The 10,758-nt window shown below is 35.4% G+C and overlaps 2 protein-coding genes across 3 annotated transcripts in view; both read left to right on the top strand.

Moving 5' to 3' along the window:
* The window catches only part of LOC106316776 (protein LATERAL ORGAN BOUNDARIES), a 2,578-nt gene extending 716 nt beyond the window's left edge, over positions 1-1,862 (top strand). For both annotated transcript variants that reach the window (XM_013754647.1, XM_013754648.1), the window contains exon 2: positions 1,157-1,862. In XM_013754647.1, the coding sequence (XP_013610101.1) occupies positions 1,177-1,707 (531 nt within the window). In that variant the 5' untranslated portion in view covers positions 1,157-1,176 and the 3' untranslated portion in view covers positions 1,708-1,862. The remainder of the gene's footprint in view (positions 1-1,156) is intronic.
* Positions 1,863-6,976: 5,114 nt separating this feature from the next.
* Positions 6,977-8,335, top strand: LOC106314167. The gene has a single exon (XM_013752096.1). The coding sequence runs from the start codon at positions 6,977-6,979 to the stop codon at positions 8,333-8,335; it is 1,359 nt and encodes a 452-aa protein (XP_013607550.1).
* The last annotated feature ends 2,423 nt before the right edge of the window (positions 8,336-10,758 follow it).

Raw genomic sequence — 10,758 nt, 5'->3', positions numbered from 1 at the left:
TAGAATTTAAAGAATCCTTTACTGGGTTTTCCTTTCAGGTTTATTAGTTTTTTTTTATTAACAAAGCTAGGGTTGAGGAGAGAGATGAAGATGATGAAGATGGTAAAGCACATAAGAGCTCAATTGAATCGAAAAAGAAAAATCAAAGTAAATTTTGTACTATTTTTTTTTTGGGTGCAAATTGTACTATATATTTGCATTGAACAAAACATAAAGCTAGTATATTTATAAGTAATGTTGATATATATATATATACAGAGAGACAAAAAAATTCATTGATCTGACATAAAACAATAGACTGTTTTGTTTGTCAAAGGAGTTGTACAAACATTTCTACTCTCATGCAGTTTGAATCGAGTTTTAACTGATCCATATATATGTCTTAGCCACGTATATACTCTGTTAAGAAAATTCTGGTAGAAGAAATTTACTAGATTCCACTTTAAATCAATTTCTTCAATCATTTTTAGAGAGATTCGTTAAGAAGCAATGATATATAATAAGCATTTTTTGGCTATGTGATGTTTGTCTATATTTAAATTAGACCAGGTATCCTAATCACGATCTTTATGTAGTAGCTTAAAAATATATAAAGCTTACTTCAAAAAATTATAAAAATTATACTTAATAAGCTTTATGTGTTATGTGTTGTTAGTGAGGTATCCAAATTTTTATGTTTTTTTTAAATTATAGATTAGTAGTAAACGCAAAAACAAAAACATCAAGTACAAAACCCAATTGGTTGTTAAATTTACCAGCATGTCCTGGTTGTTAATCTTCAGTTTATAGACCTTTAGGTTTTGTAAATATATATTTTGTTTTCCTTTCCTTAGATTCGATATTGGACATGTTATGCCCTTTTCTACGTTTACCTTGCATGTGTACGTTTGTATCTCTATGTGTTTATATGCCTTTGTCTGTATATATATAAAGTAAAACGTGGAACGGAAAATAAATGAAGAAAATAGCAGAAATTCAGAAAAAGATTTAAGTAATCGAATTTGTATTTATGTTTTTAAGTATAACATAGAAGAACACATCTTCTTGATGAAACCTTTCTAGAACATTCAAAGTATTTGTATATGTTTATGTGTTGGTATGTGTATGTTTTAACTTCTTTCTTCTAATGTCAAAATGTTTGAAAACTTAATATTAGGTCTAAAAATTCAAAAAGACATGGCGTCGTCATCATCAAATACATATAACTCACCATGCGCCGCGTGCAAGTTTCTTCGCCGCAAATGCATGCCCGGATGCATATTCGCGCCATATTTCCCACCGGAGGAGCCACACAAGTTCGCCAACGTCCACAAAATCTTCGGAGCGAGCAACGTCACCAAGCTCCTCAACGAGCTCCTCCCTCACCAGCGTGAAGACGCAGTCAACTCCTTGGCCTATGAGGCCGAGGCACGTGTTCGTGATCCTGTCTATGGCTGCGTTGGAGCCATCTCTTATCTCCAGAGACAAGTCCATAGGCTTCAGAAGGATCTCGACGCAGCTAATGCTGACTTGGTTCACTACGGTCTGTCCACTTCAACACCTAGTAACGTCGTCGACTTGGTGTTTCAGCCTCAGCCGCTTCCACAGCAGCCGCAGCCGTTAAACCCGGTTTATAGGCTTCCCGGGGCCAGTCGTGGTACCGGAGGGTCGTGTGGGACTTTTCTTCCTTGGAACAATGGTCATAATCAGCAAGGAGGTAACATGTGAGAGAGTATATAAATTGTGTGTGTGTTCCATCTATTCATCTCTCTCTATTTTTCTATATTATGTCATTATGTGTGTGTGTGTGGTAAGAATACATTATAATAAGCTAGAAATTTTCCTAGCAAACATTTATAAATGCATTGTGTTATTTATTTTATGATGGGTGTATATATAATAATATTATTATTCATTGGTGAGTAGCGAGACCTAGGCTAGGATACATAGTTATGTTTTATATATTGTTTTTTTTAACGAATAAATGGTCGTTTATGCTAATCATTAACAAACAAGATAACTAGTTTATTGCGTGATTAGCAACATTGTGAATTAAACTATTTATGATGAGATATTATCCAGGCTCTTATTTCCCTTGCTGTTTTAATACATAAACTAGGATCATAGTTATGCGTGAATGTTTGAGAGAAGTTAGGGTACTAATAATTGAAGGATACTAATTTATTATAGTTTAACTGTTCATAGGTTTATTTTTTAATATGCAGAAGTGGTGTTCATTGTATGATTGCTTACCTAATATATAGGGGGGGTATACATATTCTACTGATTATTTGGAGTTATCATGTTATTGTACTCTTTTAGAGTGAAAATTAACTTGTAGAGCGATGGCTAGGCATGTGGATTATGAAGTTTCCTTTTCCCTTTATTAAATAATTTGTTTGGTTACTGGTGTGTGCAGCCTTTCAGGCAGCTATATAAAATATGATCGTTTGGATGTTAAATGCATTTAAATATGGACAAAACTCAGGTTCACCATGTTTAAATTTACCGCTATTCGTATAACCAATTAAATTACGAATAGCGGTAAATAATTCGTATAGTTTCCTTTTCCCTTTATTAAATAATTTGTTTGGTTACTGGTGTGTGCAGCCTTTCAGGCAGCTATATAAAATATGATCGTTTGGATGTTAAATGCATTTAAATATGGACAAAACTCAGGTTCACCATGTTTAAATTTACCGCTATTCGTATAACCAATTAAATTACCACCTAGATAACTAATAAAAAATATTAAATTTTATTATAAAAAATTTAAAATAGTTGAAAAGAAGAATAATGCCTAACAAAACCTTAAATCCTAAACTCTAAACTCTAAACCTTAAATCTAAATCTAACTCCTAAATACTAAACCCAAACCCTATACCCTAAATCCAAATAGTAAACATATACGATAAACTCAAATCCTAAACCATAAATCCAAACTGTAAACCTAAATCCTAGACCATAAACTCAAACCTTAAACTCTAAATCCAAATCCAAATCCAAATCATAGACCCTAAATCAATAAACCTTAAACCCAAATTCAAACACTTTTGGTTTAGGGTATATGGTTTGGGTTTAGGGTTTGAGTTTATGATCTAGAGTTTGAGTTTAGGATTTAGGGTTTAGAGTTTGGGTTTATGATTTAGTGTTTAGAGTTTGGGTTTTGAATTTAGGGTTTAGAATTTAAGATTTAGGGTTTTGCTAGTGACATCATTTTTTTAAAATTATTTTTGATTTTTTTTTAAAAAATAATATTTTTATTAATAATCTAGCTGACACTTTAATTGTTTATAAGATGAGCGGTGAATTTAAAGGTATAGGTAGGGGTGTCAAAATGATCTAACTCGCTCAATTCAGTTTAGCTCATGGTGAGCTCGAGTCTTTCATGAGCTAGCTCAGCTCAGCTCATTTATTATATGAGCTTCAATATACAAACTCGAACTCAGATCATCTAGATCATGAGTTAAATAAGCTGATTCACGATCAGACATAAAAAAATAAAAAATTATAAAAATAATTAAAAAATAAAAAATAATATTATTTATAATATAATTTAAAATTTAAAAATCCAAAGCGTTAATATTTAAATACTGAATAAAACCAAGACCTAATAATATATTAAATCAAAGCTAAATCAGTGATCCAAAAATATATTTTACATAAAAGTCTTGTGATGATTCATATTCAAACTCTTTATCTATTCAAATCGTATAGATATATATTCCGCATGAAAGCCTTAGGAATATTTAGTTTTATATTTTAGTTCTAAAGATATATGACATGATGATTTATATCAATATTCTTTTACATTTTAGTATATATTTATTACTTTTTGGTTTTATATTTTATAAGCTAAATATGATTAGTATAGAAATTATTTTTTCTTACATAAGAAAAATAGAAGTCATCCATATATATACATATAAAGTATAAAACGACCAAGCTCATGAGTTAGCTTATGTTCATTAAAAATCGTTCATATAACTCGTGATCTAATTTAAACTCGATCATTAAACTCATTTATTATATGAGCCTAAAAATTAGAGATCATGCTCATGAAAAATTAAACTGAGTTGAGCCAGCTCATGAGCTATAGCTCATTTTGACACCCCTAGGTATAGGCCCTGTTCTAAAAATCGGCTGCCTAGCCGCTTAGGCGGCCGCCTGGGCGCTACGCGTCACTCTTCCGCCCCGATTTATGCCAAATCGGTTAAAAAAATCGGATATCTGATTTTCTCCGCCTAGACCGCCTAATCTATTTTTTTTTATTTATTTGATCTAAAATTTTATAAATATCATTTATATTCATAATGAAAATTACACTATATTAAGTTTATATATTCTATTTGCGTGTTTTATACAATTTTAAATATGAAAATGTATTAATGTTATACACAATTAAAGATTAACGTGTTTTATAATATAGTAAACAGTCTAAAAATTCTGCCCTATATAATTTCTGATTAATCTCCGATTTTCTTTTTAGGCGCTAGGCCCAACCCGACCGTGCGACTAGCGCCTAGCTGGTTCCCGAACGGGGGTATAGGTAGTCGATGGTGATTATCTGCAAGCCTGTGTAGTTTATCATGTATATATTTCTATCTTAAGCCCATAATCTAACTGGTTTCATCTATTTAGGCCCAAATATAAATTTATCTATGCCAAAATCAAAGCAATTCTTTGCTTTTTATGTGTTCTCAAAAAATTTCATATGCGCAATTGAAGTCTAAGGTTTTTTTTTTCTGGTCAAAAGGTCTAAGTTTGAAATAATTTTATTTATTACATTTAAGTTAGTGTTATGTGGGTTTGAAATTATTACATTTAAGTTGGAAAAAGATATTTATAAGAACGTATTATCGCAATTAATACCAAAACGGATAACAAGATTTTAAAAGCTTTTTATACTATCAAATATAGGTAGATGCTCTTAATTTTGGACAGAAATTAATAAATTCACAGGTCCATTTGAAAATTATCTTACAACTGGGCGAGGGCACCTGTTCACGAGTACATCTATCATAATTCATTATTATGTAAAATTTATAAATACAATTTAAATGTGGGGAAGTAACTTTGGATATTGTCGTGGAGAAAAAAATAGGAAGAAATCGAGAATCCATCAAACCCATCAATCAATCGATGTCTTTAAAGACGTGAAAAGGAAGCAAACTCTGAGTTTCTGCCTCTCAGCTAAACTACAAAACCCAACAAGACATTTTATTTTTTCATTGTACATTGCGGGTCCTTTGCTACTTTTTAGAACTATACCAACTAGAGTTGTAGCTTTAAATTAGGGTAAAACATTCGAAGTTTGAAGATAAAATTCCTTAATAAGAACTCCAAATTTATCATAAATATCAAAGTAGCAAAGATATATGAGCCTCAGTATTTTATAATATTTATAGTCGTTGGTGCATCTGGTAATATATGATCTATAGTCTTCTAATCATTGATACCAAGAATATTAAGATTCAATAATAACTGAATAAATTAATAGTGTTAACAACCGCCAATCATTGTCTCTAGATTCTAATAATAGTGGCTTTAGATTTGGAGTTGGATTATGTTTTCTTTTTTTAATTCCACCTTGTTGATTGCCATCACAGTTATAATTTATTTCTGGATTTGAGAAAAATTAATCAAGTTTGACCCCCCAAAAAAAAAATTAATCAAGTAGATTTCAGCAGTGAAAATGGGAAATGATAAGTCTTTTTTGGGCAACATTTTCACTTAACTATTTTGTGTGCACCAAATTCTTATATTAAATTAAATATCCAGTGGATTTAAATAGTTATAACCATTGAAAAATTCAACGGCTAGATGAAAAATGAAAACTTAACTATTTTGTGTGTATCAAATTTTTATATTAAACTAAACATCCAGTGGATATAAATAGTTATAACCAGTGGATATATTCAACGGCTAGATGAAAATGAAAATGAAAAAGTATTACAGCGAGAAATAGAAGTGTTATAGCGGTTTAAGGTTTAGTACTCTCTTATTTTGTTTTTGTGCCTTGAACCTCGATGTTTCTTTTGATTGGTAAAATTACTACAATTATTAATTATTCCTAATCAGTTAATAAATATTAGCAACTATCTTCCTATTCAATATTGGTTTCTACTCCACCTTTAGTCCACTAATGTTTTGTTGTTGTTGCTATTTCTATGCATGCCTTTGAAAGGGATCGTAGCAGCAATAATTGGAAACTCTTTTGTCAAATCTTAAGCACTATACAGGATCCATAAGATCAAAATTTTCCAAATATTCTAGCCATCGTGTCATAAAATAATAATATTAATAATCATGAGTACCACAGCCGCATGAAGTGAACAAAAACGAAAACATGATTGATGGATAGATAGATCCATACGAGAATTTCAGGATTTGAAAGAGGTCCAGTTAGATTTTCTAAATGAATATTTGAAGTGACTTTGTAAATAATAATTTGTTATAATAAAAAGAGAGTTTCCATAATAATTATAATAAACTAATTAATGTGTCTGAGCAGAAAGAAAGGGTGATGATGATTAATTGATGGTCTGCTTTGAGTCTTTTGACTAATAATTTGACTATAATAAACAACGAAAAGGCAAATGCAATTCTCAAATTCCCAGTTGAGATGCATCAACGAATCCAACCGACACACTAACGTCTCATTGAATAAAACGCAGTAATATTAAACTTTCCATCTGTATAATGCATGTTTAGATAACCGATAAGGAATAAAATGAGATGAGCGAGAAAGTGCTCTCAAGCGCTCCCAAGTGGGCTTAGATTTGGTTTTTCTGTGGCTAGTGTTTCTGAGTGGGCAAAAAGATTAAAACACGTTTCCTATCCGAAAATATCTCCTCTTTTACTATATTTTATTCTACTTTGCTCTTTGTGCACATATCTAGAGGTGTTCTTATCCTCTTGTTCTTGAACATTCAAAGCTGGGGTTGAGAAATTTAATCTAAACTGAAAGTTGTTGGTGTTAATCGAAGAACTGAAGATGTCTGTTGCTATGGATAGAGCCATGATGGCTCTCACGCTAGATGAAGAAGATGTTCCGTTCAGAATGCCGGAGGTGCCTCGGGTGAGTTTGGCGGAGGAAAACGCTCTGAGTCTTATGGGTAGAGCTTTAAATCCTGAGTGCCAAAATATGTCAGGGTTGATTCGTACTATGCCAAGAAAATGGCAAAAGGAGGGAAGAATAAGGGGAATAGCCTTATCCCAAGAAAGATTTCAATTCATTTTCCAGTCGGAGCATGACTTGATTGATGTTCTGGAGAAAGGAGTTCAAACTTTCAACGAATGGGCGATGGTTCTTGAGAGATGGGTGGAGAACCCTCCTGAAGATTACCTGCAGTACATCCCTCTGTGGGTCCGTATCAGCCACATTCCGGTTAACTACTACACCATACCCGCGCTGTCAGCCCTTGGTGATATTGTAGGGAAAGTTAAGATGGTTGCGTTTGATCCTTCTCAACCAGTAACACAACCGTATATCAGGGTTCAGGTTATTTTCAATGTGGCGCACCCTCTGAGGATGTCAAAACTGATTGACTTGGGCGAAGGAAAATCTGCGACAATACACTTTAACTACGAAAATATCCAGAAAAGGTGCTTCACTTGCCGAAGGCTCAATCATGAGAAAAGAATATGTCCTTTAGAGGTCAGACAGAGACAGGAAGAAGCCCAGCTAAGAAGAAACCGTATCATTGCAGAGAAAAAAAGGATGGAACCTGTCTTGGCTCCAGATGATCCTCTAAGGGGTGTGTTAGAAGAGTCTCAAGTTGGTGTAAACCCCTTAACTGGGAGACCGAAGATTGCCAATGTGGTTCTTGAAGAGATGAGGAAGTACATTGTCTCAGATTCTGGTGAAGATATCGCCTTAAAGATTGAAAAGATCAAGAAAACAGTCCGTGAAGCGGAGGCTGATCCGATCACCCAAAAGACAGTCTTGAGTCTGGAGCCATTGCCGGTAGTCACTGCTGATCTCAACAGAGGAAAGGGTCTTGTGTTTGACTATGGTGAAAGAGAGTTGGATCACAGAAACCTTGACTTGAATGTCAACCCGGAGAAGCTCTTATCAGCATCTATGAGGGCAATGAGATGTGAAAATGTCTCCAATGGGATGGCGATCCGAAACCCTGAAACAAGTCGAAGAGATGGGAATCAGCCTTCTGGTTCGCTTGCTATTTGTTCAACGGTTTTCAAACCTGGTTCATCTGAACCTTTTAAATCCGGGACAGTTAGTAGGCGAACAGTGGCTAGAAAGAGACCGTCTAAAGCTCAACGGAATTCAAACCAAAATGCTCTGGTGATTGCTACGAAGTTCCAAGAAGGCACTAGAAGGGAAGGAAAATAGGAGATGGGTTCGAAGAAGAGAAAGAAAGACCTGCAGGAGGGAGAAGACGTCTCTACCAACAAGGCGCAATGCCTGAAGGTGGTCCCAAAGGGGGGACTGCCAAACCCCCAATGAGCATCTTTAGTTGGAATTGTCAAGGCTTGGGGCGGCCTCAAGGCTTGACAATTCAACGGCTCCGGGAAATGCGTCAACACCACTTTCTGGAGATATTGTTTTTGATGGAAACTAAAAACGTTCAAAATATGCTGGTAGATTTTCAAGTCTGGTTAGGATATGATAGAGTTTTTACTATGGATCCGGTGGGATTGAGCGGTGGCTTGACTCTCTTTTGGAAGAAAAACATAAATATAAATATCAAGTATTCGGACAAGAATATTATCGACTGTTTGGTTCAATATGGCGAGTACACCTTTTTTTATCATGTATATATGGTGTGCCTTATGCTGATGGTAAAGAAGTTGTATGGGAGAGGCTTACCAGATTTGGGTATTCTCGAAAAGATCCCTGGTGCCTCATTGGGGACTTTAACGAGATTCTAAACAATGAGGAGAAGACAGGAGGGCTTAGGCGCTCTGAGGAGTCCTTCATTCTCTTCTCAGATATGCTCAGCTGCTGTGAGATGGAAGAATTAAGCAGTTCAGGGGATCGATTCACGTGGGCTGGAAAGAGATGGAATAAATGGATCAGATGCTGTCTAGATAGAAGTTTTGGCAACAAAGCTTGGCTGGAACTATTTCCAGGATCAAACCAAACCTTCATGGAAAAACGAGGTTCCGATCACACGCCTGCGTTCTGTGTGACTCTCATTAGGACATACGAGGTCTCTTCCGCATTGATAAGAGGTTCCTCCGACGACCTGACATTGAGAGAGAGTAATGAAGTTTGGTCAAACCAACATCAATCTACGGGGACCAAAGTAGCTCAAAAGATCAGGAACTGCAGAAGTATTTTAAGCCGCTGGAAAAGGATGGAAAACTTCAATGCCAAAGATAAAATCAGGTCTCTCCAACTTAGACTTGAATGGTTCTAATCCAAACCTTACCCTTGCCGCTTTTATGGTTGATCTAATCACAAGGGACCTCTTGCTAGCCTATAAAGAAGATGAGTTGTTTTGGAAGCAAAAAAGCAGAGATAAATGGTTGGTTTTTGGTGACAGGAGCTCGAAGTTTTTCCATGACTCTGTCAAAACCAACAGATCTAAGAACCAACTTCTTAAGCTTAATGATAAGAACAACCAAGATCAGTGGTCGGATGGTGCTAAAGCGGAAGTTGCAGTAGAGTACTTTTCTGAGCTTTTCAAATCTTCAAATCCTAGCTCATATGAACCAGCGTTTGAGAGCTTCTCACCAAGAGTGTCAGGGGAGATGAACGAGCAACTGACGAGACAGATTTCCAAAGACGAAGTGACCCATGCCATTTTCTCTATATGTGCAGATAGTGCACCGGGCCCTGATGGAATGACTTCGGCTTTCTTTCAAAAATATTGGGGGATTCTGGGAGATCAAGTTACCTTAGAGATACAAGAAGTTTTTAGATCAGAGACCATGCCTAGGGAATGGAATCTCACATACCTTTGTCTCTTACCGAAGATATCAAATCCCGTCTTCATGACTGACTTACGGCCAATAAGTTTGTGCTCGGTTCTCTACAAAGCGGTGGCTAAGATTATAGTCAAGAGATTTCAACCTTTTCTCCACACCATAGTCTCTGTTAACCAGTCAGCCTTCGTGAGAGATAGAGTGATCTCGGATAATATTATCATCGCTCACGAAGCTGTACATGCGTTAAAAGGCCACCCTCAGATCTCAAAGGAGTTTATGACTGTCAAAACTGACATGTCAAAAGCCTATGACAGAGTGGAGTGGAGTTACTTGAGAAGTCTGCTGGATGCTTTGGGGTCTGACAACAAAGTGGTGCAATGGGTGATGATGTGTGTAACGACGGTTACATATTCGGTGCTCATTAATGACCACCCGTTTAGATTGATCACACCTCAGAGGTGATACGACCAAAATAAGGATCACTCTTTCGGTATGGTTGATATGAACTCAGATCCGAGGAGATTGAGAACTGATGGATCGAGGGGTGAAACTAAGGGTTGTGGAATAGCCCAAAGATACTACCAGACTTCGATCGTTGCCGGATGTGACGCACCGGTCCAACAAAAGAAGGTTCGAAACTTGGAGATAACCTCACCAAGAAACTAAGAAGTGTTCTAAACAAAGAACAATGAGAGAAACTCATAAAAAGGGAAAAATAATCTGTTTTATTTCGTGGCTCTAAGGCCTTATTTATAGGATTACAAGTTGTAGAGATCCAAAGAAAAATGTGCTAAAAACAAGACATTGGAAATAGAAACAAAGACTTGACTAAATAAAGTCTTTGACTGAAACTTGGACTACCTCTTCATATAGCCACGACCA

Source organism: Brassica oleracea, chromosome C9, assembly GCF_000695525.1.
Source record: "Brassica oleracea var. oleracea cultivar TO1000 chromosome C9, BOL, whole genome shotgun sequence".
Taxonomy (NCBI): domain Eukaryota; kingdom Viridiplantae; phylum Streptophyta; class Magnoliopsida; order Brassicales; family Brassicaceae; genus Brassica; species Brassica oleracea.
The sequence above is the reverse complement of the archived record's forward strand: the minus strand, read 5'-3'. Positions and strand labels throughout refer to the sequence as shown.